The sequence below is a fragment of the Ursus maritimus genome, unplaced genomic scaffold (assembly GCF_017311325.1).
Source record: "Ursus maritimus isolate PB19 unplaced genomic scaffold, ASM1731132v1 scaffold_13, whole genome shotgun sequence".
Lineage (NCBI taxonomy): Eukaryota > Metazoa > Chordata > Mammalia > Carnivora > Ursidae > Ursus > Ursus maritimus.
In genome coordinates, this window is record NW_024423675.1 from 19,382,777 (window position 1) to 19,400,535 (window position 17,759).

Here is a 17,759-nt window from a genome sequence, read left to right on the forward strand (position 1 = left end):
TGACAGAGAGAGAGAGAGACAGCCAGCGAGAGAGGGAACACAAGCAGGGGGAGTGGGAGAGGAAGAAGCAGGCTCATAGCAGAAGAGCCTGATGTGGGGCTCGATCCCACAACGCCGGGATCACGCCCTGAGCCGAAGGCAGACGCTTAAGCGCTGTGCCACCCAGGCGCCCCAGAGCTTGATTTTCTAAAGGCTTATTATAAAGAAATTGTATTTCATTCTGTAGACAGTAAGAAATCATTGCAAATTTAGAATCTGTGATGGGTTGTGGTCAGATAGGTCATAGTTTTGGAAACAAATCTGACAGCAAGCTGAAGTAGAGGAGAGAGAGATGTATGTAGCCAGTTAGGAGGTGGCTGCATTTAGCCTTGGGAAGACAGGAGGAAGACCCAATGATAATGGTAGATTTAAGCCATATTAGGATGATAGGATTCAGGCTTATCTGGTGAAAGATTGGATGTGAGTGATGAAGAACAGAAACTAATTGAAGGTGGCTGCCAGATTAAAAATTTGCATGTGGGGTTGTGGAGGTTAGAATTGGTTGGGGGTCACTACTCTTTTAAAGAAAGATGGCAGAGAGGGCATGTGGAGAAATTATATAAAGAAAGGTTCCACTCCCCCCTCAAAGGTTGGGTAAAGAACATTTAAGAAGGAAAAATATAGGTAATACAGACCTGTTGTCCTGTGGTTCAAATTAAAAAAAAAAAAAAGAATATCCTAGTGAAGGATATTAAAAACTAAAAGACAAACAGAACCAGTTATTTTTAATCTGTTGTTGAAAATAAGTAGAAAGTAAATAAAGATTGGAGCACGGGACTTGACTTCCAAATATTTTGTCTTTGGGCAGTCTGTAGTTAAACAATGTTTCAGTAAAGGAAAAAAATGGTAATTTTTGTTGGAAAGTTAGCAAATATTTAATTCTTACTTATTAGAAGGAAAGGACTGCTTGCCCCAAAATTTATACTTTATGTAAACTTATATTACTGAAGTAGGTGTATCTTGTTAAGAAGTTTCCATAGTTAATAAGGCACTTAACCATATTTAATTAGTTTGTTGAAATTAAGTAACTTAAATTATATTTTTGGTTCAGAATTTTTAATTACGAACATTGGAATTTAGAAGCTAGATATTTGATTTTACTTTACAAAATGAGTTGTTATAGTTTTAAATCATTCCTTATGTGTCTTTGCGTGAACTATGTTGTTTCTTGTAGCTCTGAAGTATTTCTTTGTTAAATTAGAAGAACCTATAATTATGAGGTGCTGTAATTATGAGGAGCCCTGTGTAATGACAAGTCAATGAATAAATTAATAAGTGGAAAATAAGTGCTCTTTGGTTGTATTCCACTTCTGTGATACTGAGATTTGATGGTGTTTTTAATCTTTAAAATGGGCCACCTGGGTGGCTCATTTGGTTAAGTGTCTGACTCTTGATTTCAGGTAATCTCAGGGTCATAAGATCGAGCCCCGCCTTAGGCTCCACGCTCAGCAAGGAATCTGCTTGAGATTCTCTCTTCCTCTCCCTTTGCCCCCCTTCCTGCTTGTACACACTCTCTCTCTGTCTAAAATAAATAGATAAATCTTTAAAAATAAAATAAAATGGGCTCAAAATATTAGGAATATAACTGATTTCATGAAGCAGGTTATTTGCTTTTTCGTAGAGATTAAAACAACATTTTACTAATTTTTACTAAGACTTCTCATTCAGTCATTCAACAAACCTTGTCTACTAACCTAGGTGCTATCCTAAACCTTGGGGATACAGCAGTAAACAAAACAGACATAATCTCTATCCACATGGAGTTTAAATTCTGGAAAGAGCAGATAATCAACTAATAAATCAGTAAAGAATATATTATGCCATGATGGTAAACTATTATGGAAAAAATAAAGCTGAGAGGGAGGAAAAGGAGTGCTGGGTGAGACTAATTTTATATAGGTAGCCAGGGAAGGACTTAACTGAGAAGATATAAGGAAGTATGGACACGTGGAAGTGAACTAAGTAATCTCTTGGAGGAGAGCATTCCAGGCAGAAGGCATAGGAAATGCAAAAGCCTTGGGGGTGGTAAGCAGATTTGTGAGTTCCAGGAATAGCAAGAAAGCCAATGTAGATGGACTGAGGGAAGGTAAGGAAGAGTGGCATGAGATGAGATCACAAAGCCAGTTGGGGTCCAAGTCATGAGGCCTTATAGGATGTTTTAATAATTGAGTGATGGGGAAGGCACTAGTGGATATTAAACACAGGGATGGCATGATTCCACTTAACATTTTATTTTATTTTATTTTATTTTATTTTATTTTATTTTATTTTATTTTAGAGATTTCTTTATTTATTTTAGTGGGGAGGGGCAGAGGAAGAGGAAGAGAGAATCTCAAGCAGACTCTGTGTAGAGTGTGGACTCCAAGTTGGGGCTTGGTCTCATGACACTGAGATCATGACCTGAGCCGAAACCAAGAGTTGGATGTTTAACCGACTGTGTCACCCAGGGGCCCCTCAACTTAACATTTAAAACATAAATCTGGCTGCTGTGTGGAGAATGGATGTAGGGGACAAGAGTGGGAGCAGAGATGAGTTGGAAGGCATCTGCAACAACCGAGCAGGGAGATGATGGTGACTTAGACCAGTGTTGGTGGTGGCAATGTTGATGGTGTAAAGTGATGGGATTCTGAATACTTTCTAAGGTAAAGCCAGCAAATTCATTGTTGGACTTGATGTGGGATAAGAGAGAAAGAGGATGACTCTCTTATGATAGATGGCCTGAGCAACTGGAAGGCCAGCTGCCAGCTGCTATGATGGAGGGCCTACAGATAGGGTAGTGGAAGTGGGAATGTGGTCTTACGGTATCCTCCTCCCCCAAAGGAAATGGTCATAGAACAACAACAATAATAACAGTTATTAGGAAATGGTATACTGGCTGGTTCATGTCAGTGGCCTATTCCTTCTGCTCCTCTGCAGTCTATTCTGTCTCTACATGGCTTAAAGGCACTCTCTAAAATGGCAATCTTATGAACCTAGGTTTGGAAAATCATAGTGTATTAGTGCTGGAGAAAAATTAGATATTCCAAATCACCCATATTTATTATGGATTTTCATCTCATTTATTTAAATCCTACTTAATTTTTTTGCTTTTAATGAGTTTCATAAAATTGCCACTTGAAATACTAAGTTTCAGTAGAAGTTCTATTTATTTAAAAATTTCTCTCTGCTTTTTGCAAGCTTTAGAGTACATTACTTATTTTTACAATTCTTGGATATCACGAATCCATGCTGTCCTAGACTCATTATTTTAGATTTTGACCTTATCCCCTTTCAGTTTCTGTTAACAAGTGTACTTGATTCACCTTTTGTGTATATACATTATCTCATTAAATTCTCACAAAACCTCTGGAAGGTAGTTAGGATAGACATTATCTTAACTTTATAGATAAGAAAAACAAAGGGAGAGGTTAATTTAGTGACAAAATCAGAACCCAAATATTACTTTCCGACTCCTGCCATAGTATGTTTTCTGTCGACCAGACCACTTTCTTTCCCATTTCCTTCATTACTTTATTTGTCCTTCTCTGGATACTTCCAGTTTGGTTTTGTCCTTGAGATTAGATGCCAGAACTACTTGGCATTTTCTCTAGGGAGGCTTTTAAAAAAGGACAAGATAATGCTTTCTGGTTTTCTGATTTACTTTTATTACTTTTTCTGATAATGTTAAAAAAATTACTTTCAGGGTTATTTTTGCTTTTTCATTTGTTTTAGCAGTTGTAGGAACTGCAGGAACATGTATTTTAGTAAAATGGTTTACAATGGCTACTTAATTAGTCTTCTGGTCATAATGAATTCTCTTGAATATAACAAATGTAATCTAAGTTACCTCATACTGGCATGCAGTAAAGTTCACTTGCCATGTTTCTGTTCACTTGCACAGCCATGTGAAAATTTCTTGTAGACGTTCCTGCCAAATTGTCATTAAACTCTATGAGTGCTGTTTCACTTCTGTAATTGTTAAGCTGTTGGAATCTCTAATAAAAATAATTTCATTGACCAAGGCAAGCAACTATTTTCCCAAAGCAAACAAAATGACACTAGATAATCTCTGAAAGTCTTGAGTGTGATAAATATGTAAGTCAAGGAAGAGTAGTTCAGTTTTTTCAAAAGGTTTTTCACAAAGTGTCACACCCCAAATTAATAATATTAAATGAAATAAATATTCACTATAGCATGGAGGAATAGTCATGTCAGACAATAGAATTAAGGTAGAAAACAAATAGTGTAAATTGACTTATTTTGAAAGATACAATCAAAGTAACTTTTTCATAAATAATTTGACAGTAGAGAGTCTGCATATTATTATGCTATGCTATGCTCTCTTTTTCCTGTTTCTTTGGAATTTTCTATTGTGGATGAACTGCTTAACTTCCTGGAATGCTTTCTAGGGTAGTCGTTTTAATTTTCACTCAACTGAAATGTGGCTTTGTCCTTCCTATAATTCAGACTCTCTTGCCTGCCTGCCTTAGTTCAGGCTTTTTCCTGTTTTTGGAAGGTCTTCATCTCCTGTTAAAAGTAAAGCTTCCAGAAGGCCTTCCTGATTTCCCAGCCAAAGTGTTCTCCTTTCATTGATTCCATAACATCTGGTAGAATCTTTTGTTGCTTTTTTCATCCCTCTTGCTGGATTGCCAGCCTCTTCTGGACAGCAGTTTGTATTCTCAGTACACTTATAATAATTCAAACATTTTTTGTTTAATCAAATTAGGGCAACCACTTAGAAATTCCTCTTTGGATACGCTATCCCATGGCCACTCCATCCACTAATTGTCCATCTCGGGCCATTGGCTTTCCCATGACAGTTATAAATTCTTTCAAAGAATTTGAGTATATGCCATATTGAAAATGATTTATGCTATTCAAATATAGAAAGTAAAGTGGAAGGAGCACATTTCAGGTACTCTGCCAAAGATGAGTTGGATGCTGGAGGCAAAATAATTAGGGCTACCATTTAGGGAGTGTGACCAGGTAACATAATATTTCAGGTACTCAAACTGAGAAGACTCAGGGGTGGTTACGTGACTACACCTCATAATCACGTTCCAATTCCCTGAAACGTTTTGGGGTCCTGTTCCGCGAAAGTGGGCGGGCCCTGGGCGCAGGGTTACCCTACTCCCGAGCCCATCCTTCGCTTGGCTCCCCTCCGCCCCCTGCGCGGCCGCACTGCATGCTGGGAGTCGTAGTTCCGGCTGGAGGCACCCGGAAGAACGGAAGGGCTCCGGAGTCTAGCCAGACCTCTCGCTAGTAGAGGTCGCGTTCTTCCTCTGGCTCACTTTCTTTCTCTCCGGCGTAGGCTTCTGTGAGCACGGCTTCATTCGTCTGTGCTACCGTTTCTCTTTTGGGTTTCAATAAAGTTTTCCTCTTCCCTTGTACAGAGCTCAAGATGGCGGCCTCCTGGTCGCCCTTGGTTACCCTGCGCTTAGTGCAGAAACGGCTGAGAGGGAGATGTGTTGGGTGCGGGGCCTGGGCTGCTGCTCTCGCCCCTCCGGCCACCGCCCCTGGAAACACCTTTTGGAAAGGTCAGTGACTGTGCCATGAGTAGGCCGAGCCGACTGCATATGACCGGGGAAACCTCGGGTCAGTCACCCTCCCTACTTTGTTTCCCCCAGTTGCCTCCCGGTTTCACGATTTCCGGAGCTAGGATCCTTTGGAGAGGAGTTTCAGCCTCTCTTGTACTAGTCTGGCTGCTTATGAAGGAGCACTGAGGAAGCTGACCCAGGGCGACTTTCATTTTGAGGTCACAGGTCGATTAAGAGTTTGTCCCCAGAGTTAACACCTGGTGAGCCCAGGTGTGAGAGTGCCAGGCTGAAGGGATGCAAATGTGGGATAGGGGACTGGGGACCCTTATACTTGTGCCTTCCCTGCTCTGTAGACTGGTGACTGTGCACTGCATCTAAAAGCCAAACCTCAGACTTAACGCGGGCCAAGCTGGCTCTCGGGATTCTGGGAATGCAAGTGTGCAAGTATTCTCAGATTGAGGAATCAATTCTTGGTCTTTTCAAGTCACTAGAGGCTTCAGTGGGGTGTATTTTGTTACTGGGCTTGCTCCATTCATTCAAATCGTTAAATGTTCATGAGTGAATGATCATATATTATGAATAACCAAGTCTTCAGGAGTGCTGATTTTGCTGTTACATTCATATACCCCTGTTAAACTGCGGGCTGCTCAGAAGCAAGGACCAGGTGTCTTGTTTCTTCAGCACTTGGCACAGTGTTTGGTGCCTGATGGGCAAGGTATATTTTCTGAATGAATGAATGATGTTATTCTTATTGTCTCTTCCATCCACATACTTGTTTTCTTTTTTCTCATCTCTAAGCACCCCTTCCTCTGTCTTAATAAATTGATTCTCGTTGTCTTATCTAGCTAAAACCCTATCTTTAATATCATCAATAGAGTCGAAATTAATACTACAACTCTGATTAAGTCACCTTAGGTTTTTCTGCAAAGTTTAGCATAATTTACTTACCACGTAAAGGAATATTATGGTAGTGTAAGGATTGGGTCATAATATAAACTTTATTTTTTTATTTATGAAGTAGGTAGTAAAAGCAAATGATACAAGAAAGAATATGGTAAAATGTTCCACCCCTATCACTTAGCCACTTAGTTTTCCTCCCCAGAGGCAGCTTCTAATACTAGTTTCTTACATATTCTTCAAGACAGTCTGTGTATGAACAAACATGTATGTATGTAAGCATCTATATTTAAAAAAAAAAGTGGTAACATACATATCCTCCTGTATCTTTCTTTTTTTTCATTTAATATGTCTTGGAAATCATTACATATCAATACATATAGAACTGCCTTATTTTATTTTTAAAAATTAATTAATAAATTAATTTGACAGAGAACACAAGCAGGTGGAGTGGCAGGCAGAGGGAGAAAGAGAAGCAGGCTCCCCACAGAGCAGGGCTGGATGCAGGCTCCATGCAGTCTCCATCCCAGGACCCCCGATCCTTACCTGAGCCGAAGGCAGACACTTAAACCGACTGAGCCACCCGGCGCCCCAGAACTGCCTTATTTTAAATAGTTAAAATAGAATTCTATTTAATGCGTGTATCGTAATTTATGAAAATTTAAGATTTAAGGAACATCATCTTAATAATATAAGATCTACTGAATGCTTATTCTGTGCCGTGCAGTATGCTAAGTGCTTTCTGCATACATTATCTTATTTAATTCTTTTTTTTTTTTTAGATTTTTTTTTTTTTTTTTTTTTTTTTAATTTATGTGACAGAGAGACAGCCAGCGAGAGAGGGAACACAGCAGGGGAGAGGGAGAGAAAGAAGCAGGCTCCCAGCCGAGGAGCCTGATGTGGGACTTGATCCCGGAACGCCAGGATCACGCCCTGAGCCAAAGGCAGACGCCTAACGACTGCGCTACCCAGGCGCCCCTCTCTTATTTAATTCTTATTATCCTCATTTTGGGATGATGAATTCAAGGTTGCAGAAGTTATACAGCTAGTTAAGTATCAGAACTTTTGGCTTCAAGTAAAGGCTATACTTGGATTTACATCTGACCACAAAGGGTTTGCTATTAACCTGTACTCATATTTAAAAAAAATTAAACCAGGATATTATTGCTTCCAGAATTATCTCTTGGAATTTCAGAACTCACCAGAAACCAAAGGGTTAATGGGACTAATTGCAGCAGCAGGCTAATAAGCACAGCTGCAACTTTTCCTCCAGACCTTTTTAATTTGCTTTTAAATTTCCCTCCTCCTTCAGAGAGGTGGATTTGAGGTTTGTTCTCCCATCTTCTCATTTGGCTGCCTCTCCAGTAAACACTTTTCCTGCTGCCTACTTGATGTCTCAGTGATTGTCTTTGCTGCACATTGGGCAGCCAAACTTGGGTTTTGTTACAGATTTGGCAGGCTAGCCAGGAGTTCTTTGCCTGCCTGTGGGTGGTTTGTTGGCCCCCAGTTGGTGATGGGGGCCTGGTGACAAGTCCAAGCAGCTGCCTCGGTTCTTTGCCCTAGGGTCTGTCCCTGTGGCCCCACCCCAACTGGGTACCTTTGATTTTCGGCACCTCATTTAACCTTTGTGGCAAGGAGATGTTTTTTGGATTCAGTTTATATCTCTTGACAGATATCTCTTGGTGAGTAGTACTTCATGTGCGCTGGCGCTTGAGTTTATTTCTTCCTCCTGTTTGATTTGGCTCTTAGATTTCTTCCCAGTCGGTTGCCTCCAAAGAGTGGGTTTTGGTTCTCTTAGCCTCCTTTTCTTAAGAAAAGGCTGACTAGAAAGCCATTTGGTTCAGTCTGTGAAGCCCCAACTTTTGGGGAGGAACTGATGTTCACAGAGGTACTCCGGGCTTCATTTTGTTGTTGTTGTTGTTGCTGCAGCTTTTGGTTTTTTTGAATAAAACAAGCTGTGTTCTAATTAGAAAATGGGAAATGACAATTTCATCCCCACATGCAGCCCTTTGGGCTGTGTTCTTCAAAATTGGGCAGTCTCTTTTGGCAACACTGCTTGGCCACATCCATTAATCATAATACCATCTTGCAATTAGATTTGTGTTGTAAAAGGGGTGTATTTGGAAATTGGGTCTTTAAGATTTTGTTTCCATCTTGTGTATTTGTGTGTCCCTGTATGTTGTAAATGTGAAATATTTTCTCTACCTCCGGATGTTATTGCTAAAATTAATTTTGTAAAAGAGGCTCTATTCAGTTGGTTTAAAGGCAAGTAGTTGTACGAATTGGGCATTCTAAAACTGAAACAGATGGAAACTAATCCAGCTGTTTTTTAAGTTCACATGATCTTGGAAAATATTCAGTATTAAGGCTAATGAAAGGTTATTGGTTTAATTAGAATGGACATATCTTTAGAATTATCAGCATTAAATGTAAAGGTTTAATTCTTCCTGTCTTTACTGAAAGTCAAATAAATTCATGTTATCTCCATTGCAAAATTTGTTAGAAAAGAAAAAAACCCTTAGAACTTTGTCTTATTAAGTTTTATGGGCAAGCTAAGAACAAATAGATGAAATAATTTTAACAAATGTAATTAAGACTACTGGAAATAATAAGGGTAACAACTCTATATGCAAGGAAAGTGAGCCTGATTACCTAAAGAGGGAAAACTTAGGACAAAATTTGAATGTGAAAAGTAAAGTTGTTGTGAGGAGTTGTGAGAAGTAAAATTTTAGAAGGTTTGTGAAAAGGGGATTTTTGGAAAGGAATTTTGTGGGGACTAAAATTATGGAGATTAGTATGTAAAGAAGTTTATTAATGATCAACACCAGAAGAAGAGAAGGGAGCATAAAAGAGTGAGATTAGGCAGAAGTTGAGCACTGATACAGTATCAACAGAAGCCTTAACTGATTCTCTTAAGGAGTTCCAAATGTTGGATTATCCTTCAGAACCATCCTAAATTGAGACAAAAAGGCTGGACTTTTATAACAGTGATTGGATGTGACCACTTGGGAAGAGGGCATACCGTTGGCAAGGCAGCCGTCTTCGGTCAAGACAATCCTGATGGTGTCTGAGAGTTGAGGACTGTTGGGAGTGTTCCTACTGCTGAAAGTCCTTCATTCCTGATGGAGATATGTTTATGGATGGGAACAGTTCTGTGGATCGAAGACAGTGAAGAGCTGGATGCAATGGTGTCCCATCAGCTATTGTCCATTGCTGAGGACACCAGAAACTGGACTGAATGCTCAAGGGAACAATGGGCAGATTAAGCTGCCAGTTTGGCAAAGACTCCAAAAACCTTCTATAATGACTTCAGTGCCAGACATGGGCTTAACTAAATATCAACCTAGTGTTTCTGGTAGGACCTCAAAAGAGCTAAGAAATTTTTAGGAATAGAAATTTGGACACCGTGTTGGCACTAAGCCAGTTGGAACTAAAATGAATCTTTATCCCAGAACATCTTATGGAAGAAATGATTAACCATATTCACCAAAACACCCATTATAGTTAAGATACTATTAAGTGGATGCGGAAGTATATTGTGGGTCCCAATTTTCAGAGCACTGTTCAAAATGTGACATTTGTGCTAAAAACCATCCTAAGACTGGCCCCCACTAGATCTAAAAGGTGCACAACTTAGAGGTACCAAACCTGGAGAAAACCGGTAGGTAGACTTTATACTATTATGCCCAAAACAACAGGTAATTGTCAATATTTCTTAGTATTTGTAGACACCTTGAATAGCTCACAGTCTTGGAAGAGCAATGAAATTATAATAGCTAACATTTATCGAGCCCTATGTTCCAGGTGATCCGCTAGCAGTTTCTTTCTCTCATAATTTAATCTTCATAAAAACCCTGTAAAATTCTTGTTAACTCTTTCATAGGTAGATAAACAGGCATGTCCACCCAGCTGGGATATGAACCCAGGCACTTTTTGCTCCAGAACCACAAACTTAACTGTTGCCTTCTAGCTCCTTAATATAACAGTAGACATTAATAAGCCATCGTTTAGGCTCATCTTAAGTGTTGCAGGACAAAGTGAAAGCAGCTCTGCTTGGAGAGGGGAGGGTGTTGTAGCACAAGTGTAGAAGTGGGGTGTACCCGTACTGGTTTATGGGCCTTCAGGGAGAGTAGCTGGAGGTGAAGCTGGGAAGGTGGCCTGGATCTGGTTAAAAGTCCTGTATGGTGTGCGAAGACATCTAGGCTCAGCAGGATGCTGGTGGAGGTTTTATAAGAAGAAAAGTTGTATTGGTTTTAGCATGATTATTTTTATAGCTGCCTGAAAACCAGATTGGAAATGCCTGGGTGGGGAATACTGGAAGCTCGGTGGTGATTTAGGAGGAAGTTGTAGTTCTGGAGAGAGCGGTTCATAGCCTGAATTACTGCTGTGGTGAAGTGGGAAGCAGGGCAGCAAGGGAGGGGATTCAGAGACAGTTCTTTGGTAGAACTGCCAAGCTTTGGGGGAGACAAGGGAAGAGAAGACTTAGGAACAACTTAGGTTTCCTAGTTTGGGTAATTTGATGGCACCACCATTCATCTGTCAAGGGAAACAAACCAAACACACAAAAAGTAGGGCCAGAGGCATTTTAGGGAGAGATTCCATTTTGGGCTTGTTAACTTTGAGGTGGTTATGACAGTTTCGGGTAAGTTTAATTAGTTGTAGGAAATATGGGGGTCTGAGACTAAGAAAGGAAATATAAGGTGTTGAGAGGCATGAGAATGGAAGAACTACCCTGGGAATATTTGTAGAGTGAAAAGGAGAAAACACTTGATGGTGAGTCCTTGGGACTCACATTTTGTGAGAAGAACATGACCTTGTCGGAGAGCATTAAGAGAGGCCACAGGAAAACTAGAAGACAAACCAAAGAGGAGAATGTTTCTAGGTTTTCTAAAATTGAAAACTAGCGTATCTGAAAATTCTATTTTATTTAAGCTTACCTTAAATAGTTTTTTATAGAGGCAAGGTACTGTGAGAGCCACATCTTGTGATTTTTTTCCATAGTGTCTTTTTGTATCTCAATGTTGTATTTTTAGGTGTCTTTATTAAATGATGACTCATGTTTACCCTTGGTTCCACAATCTCTTTGCTATGTGTAACAGAAGATCTCAATTAGGCATTAATATGAGAACTAATGTACCTCAGCCATATGAATTGGTATAATTTATCAGTAGTATATATTAGTGATTAAGAAAATGGGCTTTGGACTTTACTACCCAATTAGATGAATACCCTATGTGAAACTTCATGTTTCTTGGATTTTCATTAACATCTGTTATTTTAGAAAAGAATGTTCATGCCTACTCCTGAGATTGATAACTTCATGGTAATGTTTTTTTCCAGTTAATTTTTGAAAAGCATAGCACAGCTTATTACGTAGGGATAACTGGTACTCTAGATGTAGTTCCAGGGGAGGGAGGGACAGATGACAAAGGGTGGGCCTAAGAATAGACCTGATAGGAAGGAATGTAAGAGGTGCAGAAGTGGGTGATTGATCTGTAGATTAGCACTGCTTTATACCTCAAGAGCTTCATTTTCTTTGTTTAAGAAAATAGTATTTAAATGGGGTATAACTATTCTTTTGATTTGTCTTCTCACTAAAAGTACCACAGAAATAATAGGTGTTAAGAGTCTAGAAACTGGAAGTTCAGCCTTGGGCCCAGTATAGTAATACGTTACATCTATAAATTCTCTGACAAGTGGTCTAGCCTCTGCTTGAATATATCTAACACTTGTTTTCCTAGGTCACTCATATTTTTCATTGACCTGTAACTAAGATTTTTTCTAATCTCTCTCTTAAAAAACCTTTTCTTTTTTTCTTTCTTTTTTTAAAAAAGATTTTATTTATTTGACTTAGAGAGAGTACAAGTAGGCAGAGCAGTAGATAGAGGGAGAGAGAGAAGCAGGCTCCCTGCTAAGCAAAGAGCCCGATGTGGGGCTCAATCTCAGGACCCTGGGATCGTGACCGGAGCTGAAGGCAGATGCTTAATTGACTGAGCCACCCAGGCGCCCTTAAAAAACTTTTTCGATATGTCTGTTCTTCCTGCTGTGTTATGTCTTCCATATCCAAGTTCCTCAATTGTAGTCCCATTTCTACTCTGCTGGAGGTTCCTCATACTTTAATCTCCGGAATCCTTTCTTAGCTTTTGTTTACTGTCCTGCTCGTGCTACCTTATTTCTTCTCTTCTTTGAGCCCATTCTAGGAGTTACTTTCCAATGCATCATCTATCCGTATTCTTTTTTTTTTTTTTTTAAGATTTTTACTTATTTGACGGAAAGACAGTGAGAGAGGGAACACAAGCAGGCGGAGTGGGAGAGGGAGAAGCCGGCTTCCCTCTGAGCAGGGAGCCAGACACGGGGCTCCATCCCAGGACCCTGGGATCATGACTTGAGCCGAAGGCAGACGCTTAATGACTGAGCCTCCCAGGCGCCCCATCTATCTGTATTCTTGACCGGGTAGCAGTTTTCAACAACTTTTAAAGTCTGAATATGTAATTCTTAGAGTAGTTCCTTCATAGATTCATAATGCAACTATATGTTAAATGTAAACCATGTAGATTTCATTAAAAAATTCTTACGTGTGGGAGTATGTAAAATTTTAAGTAAATGAACCTAACAAATGTTATTTTTCTTTAGCACTTGAAAGAAAATAGATCCCTTAGATCTCATTATTAAATAGTGTATGAAAAGGGTGAATATTAAGGAGTTACTCAGTATGCTAGGCCATGCCTATAATTACTTCAGAATAGCTTTATTCAGATTTTTAGGTGGTATTTTACTGATTTGTTATCATGAAATTTAAAGTACTGTTTTTTTCCTTTTGTAAAGTTATACACTGGCACATTAAGATTAACCAGCTTCTAAAGGAAAAGAATGATAACCAGCAAGCATTTAGTTTTAATTTTCATAATTTTTCTATTTAAATCAAAAGCACCCTTTTAAAGCCCCTAAATCAGCCTTTTATAAATAAAGTAAATCATCTTGTGATGCATTCCTTGATGATGGCTTATGTTGTTTTTCTAAAGAAAGAGTTTAATTAAGATTTGATTTTCTTCTATTCTGCACTTTGTTTATTCATCACTGAATCAAACATGGGTCTTTAATGTCACTGGTAAGTCTGACTTTTTGGGTCATTGATGACCATTGCAGTTTTCAAAAAACAGCTGAATATTTATATTTTGGGGTATGATTAGAACATAATAGAGCATAAATGGGCTGCCTATGACCTAAGTATGGGCTTCTGTCATTGTAGGAGAACATTTCTGGTCAGTGGCCACTGTTTACAGTCTGTTAAAATCAACACAAATGTACAAATAACTCATGAATAATTGTGAACACAGTATTTGAATGGATGTTTAATAAATATGCATTAAAAATCTAATTACAGTAATGAAGTTTACAGCTGAAATTTTAATCCAGCCCTTTAGAAATATTAAATGTGCTTTTCCTGATTGTGCATTTTTCTCACAGCAGTTGGGTAAACATTTTAAACTGGAAATCTAAATTCCTTATATAGTTTTGATTTCATTTAACTAAGCATGTGTTCTTTTTGGCAACAATCTTCTTCCTCTTTGTGAAGAAGTGAACCTCCTTTTATTCCATAACTGTTACTTTGAAGAATTTTGATCAGTTCTATCTTAGGACTGATGAACATATGGGATACCAGATGAATAATAAAATATGACCTGCAAAGACTAGATTGTGATTTTGGTTTCATTGATCATATTGGGACAGTCATTTAATTTGGCATTTCCATTTTCTCATCTTTAGAAATGGGATTAATTATCCTAATTCTACCTTCCTTGCAGGTCATTTCTGAGGCTCAAATAGGTTGTTATGTGAGAAAGTACTTTGAAAACTGTAAGAATTGTTATATAAATGTGGAGCTATGCTAGAAGTAATTGAAATATTAAAATGCCAGAGTCAGTAGATTCTAGTCAGTGAGTAGAAATGGAATGAATTCAACTCTGTACGGAATTACTGAAGTAATTTTAACTTTGGGGGAGGATTCATTAAATTAATGGCAAAGGACCCGGTCTGATTTCAGTGCGTTGAATTCTACAAAATACAGCTTTGATTTTTTTTTTTTTTAAGATTGTGCAAAGGCCCTCTGTAGGTAACCAGTGATGGTTTTTGTTCACCTGGATTTAACTACCTTTTCTCTGGATACTCTAAATACCTAGAGGTTCTTTGTCAGGGTGTTTCAAAGAAAACTGTTGAAGTTTTATTTATAGTATGCAAGTAAAATATCTTTAGTAAGAAGTTGATACTATTTTCAAAAGTAACTCAAGTATTTGTGAATTATTTGCTGTGCAGAAGGATATAAAGATAATATTTTATAGAATCAAAGAATATTAGAGCTGAAGAGGACCTCTGGGTCATGTAGTCAAACGATGTTAGATAGGTGTGTAGTTTCTGCCTTAATTGTTTCTTTCATTTTTGGATGCCCTATGTAAGAAATTTTTTAAAAAATTTTATTTACTTATTTTAAGTAATCTCAATACCAGCATGGGGCTTGAACTCATGACCCTGAGATTAAGAGTCTCGTGCTCTTCAGACTGAGCAGCCAGGTGCCCCTAGAAAATTCTTTAAGTAGAATGAAATTGGAGCTTTTCTTTACCTTTTTTCCATTCATCTTGAAACTTTCGTCAGGCACAACATACATAACTCTGGTCCTGATTGCACATATGACAGTTCTTTAAACATATCAAGACTGATAATATAATTTACTTACTTATTCATTCATTCACTCATTCATTCATTCATCGTCCTTGTCCTAATTCCATTTGGCAACCTTTCAGACATTAAAGACTTAGACTTCTTCCATTCATTCATTTATTCCCTGAATGTTTTTTGGTGCCATCTATATGCTAGACCTAGGGTGCTGGGATATTGTTACTATGTCTCTTCTCAGTGTCAGCCATCCCTTGTCCTGTTAGTCAAATCTCATGACATGGTTTCTAGATCCCCTAGAACTACTTACCTTCTTGAGATTACAGTCTACTTTCTGAATGTTGCTCTGAAAATATGGCCCCCATATCTCAATATATTCCTTCAGATATGTCTGGCTAGAGTAGTATTGTGGTTACCATTCCTGTGTCCTGTTACATTCATGTTTCACTTTAAGACTCCTAGGGCTGTTTAAGACAGATCTCTCCAATTTGTATTTGATTAATTTTTTCTTATTATAAAAATAGTACATGTGCATAGTAGAAAATACAGAAGAGACAACTATTATGTATACTTAAAAAATTAAAAAGTTGTGGGGTGCCTGCCTTTGGCTCAGGTCATGATCCTAGAATCCTGGGATCAAGCCCTGCTTCCGCTCCAGCTGAGCGGGGAGTCTGCTGCTTCCACGCCCTCTGCCCTTCCCCCACTCAATGCTCTGTGTGTCTCTTCTCTCCCAAATAAATCTTTTTAAAAGTTATTAAGGTATAATATTCATTTAGAAAAGTACACAAGATAATTATAAAGTCTACTGAATTTTCATAAGGAGAGTAGATCTGGGGGCGCCTGGGGAGCTCAGTCATTAAGTGTCTGCCTTTGGCTCAGGGGTGGTCCCAGGGTCCTGGGATCGAGCCCTGCATCGGGCTCCCTGCTCTGCTGGGAGCCTGCTTCTTCCTCTCCCACTCCCCCTGCTTGTGTTCCCTCTCTCCCTGGATGTCTCTCTCTCTCTGTAAAATAGATAAATAAAAATCTTAAAAAAAAAAAAAAAGAGAGAGAGTAGATCTGTGTAAGTACAACCTAAATCAAGAAATAGAACATTTATAGTGCCCAAGGCAACTGTCGTGCACCCTTTGAGTTGCTAGCCCTTTACTTGCAATGGTAATCAACATCCCGATACATATTACTATTAATTTATTTTGCCTGTTTTTAAATTTTATATAAACAGAATCCTGATTCTGGCTTATTTCATTTAACATTATGTTTGTGAGGTTCATCAATCTTTTACATAGAGTTAATTCATTTGCTAAATATAATATGACATTGTATAATTATACCACGGTTTTCTTAAGGATTATTTATTTATTTATTTATTTTTTAAAACGATTTTATTTATTTATTCGATAGAGATAGAGACAGCCAGCGAGAGAGGGAACACAAGCAGGGGGAGTGGGAGAGGAAGAAGCAGGCTCATAGCGGAGGAACCTGATGTGGGGCTCGATCCCATAACGCCGGGATCACGCCCTGAGCTGAAGGCAGACGCTTAACCGCTGTGCCACCCAGACGCCCCTTAAGGGTCTTTTATTTTTTTAATTGCAGTATAGTTGGCACACAACGTTACAGTAGTTCCAGGTGTACACCATAGTGACTGGACAACTCTGTATGTTATGCTGTGCTCACCAAAAGTGTCGTTACTATTGGTCACCATACAGTGCTATTACAGTTCATAGATTATATTCCCTATGCTGTCTCTTCATCTCCATGACTTACATGTTCTATAACTGGAAGCTTGTACCTCCCAATCCCCTTCACCCATTTTGCATATTGCCCACCTCCCTCTCCTTTGGAAACCACCAGTTTGTTCTGTGTTTATGGGTCTGTTTCTGCTTTTTTTTGTTCATCTGTTTTTTAGATTTCACACGTAAGTGAAATCCTATGGTATTCATCTTTCTGTCTGACTTATTTCACTTAGCATAATACTCTTGAGGTCCATCCATGTTGTTGCAAATGGCAAGAACTCATTCTTTTTTATAGCTGAGTAATATTCCATTGTATATAAATTCTATATCTTTTTTATCCATTCATCTATTGATGGACACTTAGGTTGCTCCATATCTTGGCTATTGTAAGTAATGCTGCAATAAACTAGGGGTGCATATATTTTTTCAAATTAGTGTTTGTTTTCTTTGGGTAAATATCTACTAGTGGAATTACTGGATTGTATGCATTTCTATTTTTAATCTTTTGCATTATCTCCATGTTTCCCAAAGTGGGTGCATGGATTTGTATTCCCACCAACAGTGCCTGAGGGTGCCGTTTTCTCCACATCCTCACCAACACTTATTTCCTGTCATTTTGATACGAGCCATTCTGACTGGTGTAAGGATTCTACCACAATTTTTAAATCCAATCTCCAGTTTTAGGTATTGGGGTTTCCAGTTTTTGGCTACTGCTATTCATAGTACTGCTATGAATTATATTTTGGACATATATTTTGGTGTACATACATATGCTTTGTGGTGGGCAGATACCTGAGCTGGATCATACAATATATGTTCATCTTTAGTAAATAAAGCCAGTTTTCTGAAATGATTACATCAAAATATATTTCTACTAGCAGTGCATGAGATTTCAGCTGCCATGTGT

The 17,759-nt window shown here is 38.5% G+C and overlaps 1 protein-coding gene across 4 annotated transcripts in view; it reads left to right on the forward strand.

Moving 5' to 3' along the window:
- Positions 1 to 5,181: 5,181 nt before the first annotated feature.
- The window catches only part of AFG1L (AFG1 like ATPase), a 214,795-nt gene continuing 202,217 nt past the window's right edge, over positions 5,182 to 17,759 (forward strand). The window contains exon 1 of one of the 4 annotated variants that reach the window (XM_040627601.1): positions 5,182 to 5,555. In XM_040627601.1, the coding sequence (XP_040483535.1) occupies positions 5,420 to 5,555 (136 nt within the window). In that variant the 5' untranslated portion in view covers positions 5,182 to 5,419. The remainder of the gene's footprint in view (positions 5,556 to 17,759) is intronic. The other 3 variants (XM_008704964.2, XM_040627600.1, XM_008704963.2) reach the window with 3 other exon arrangements.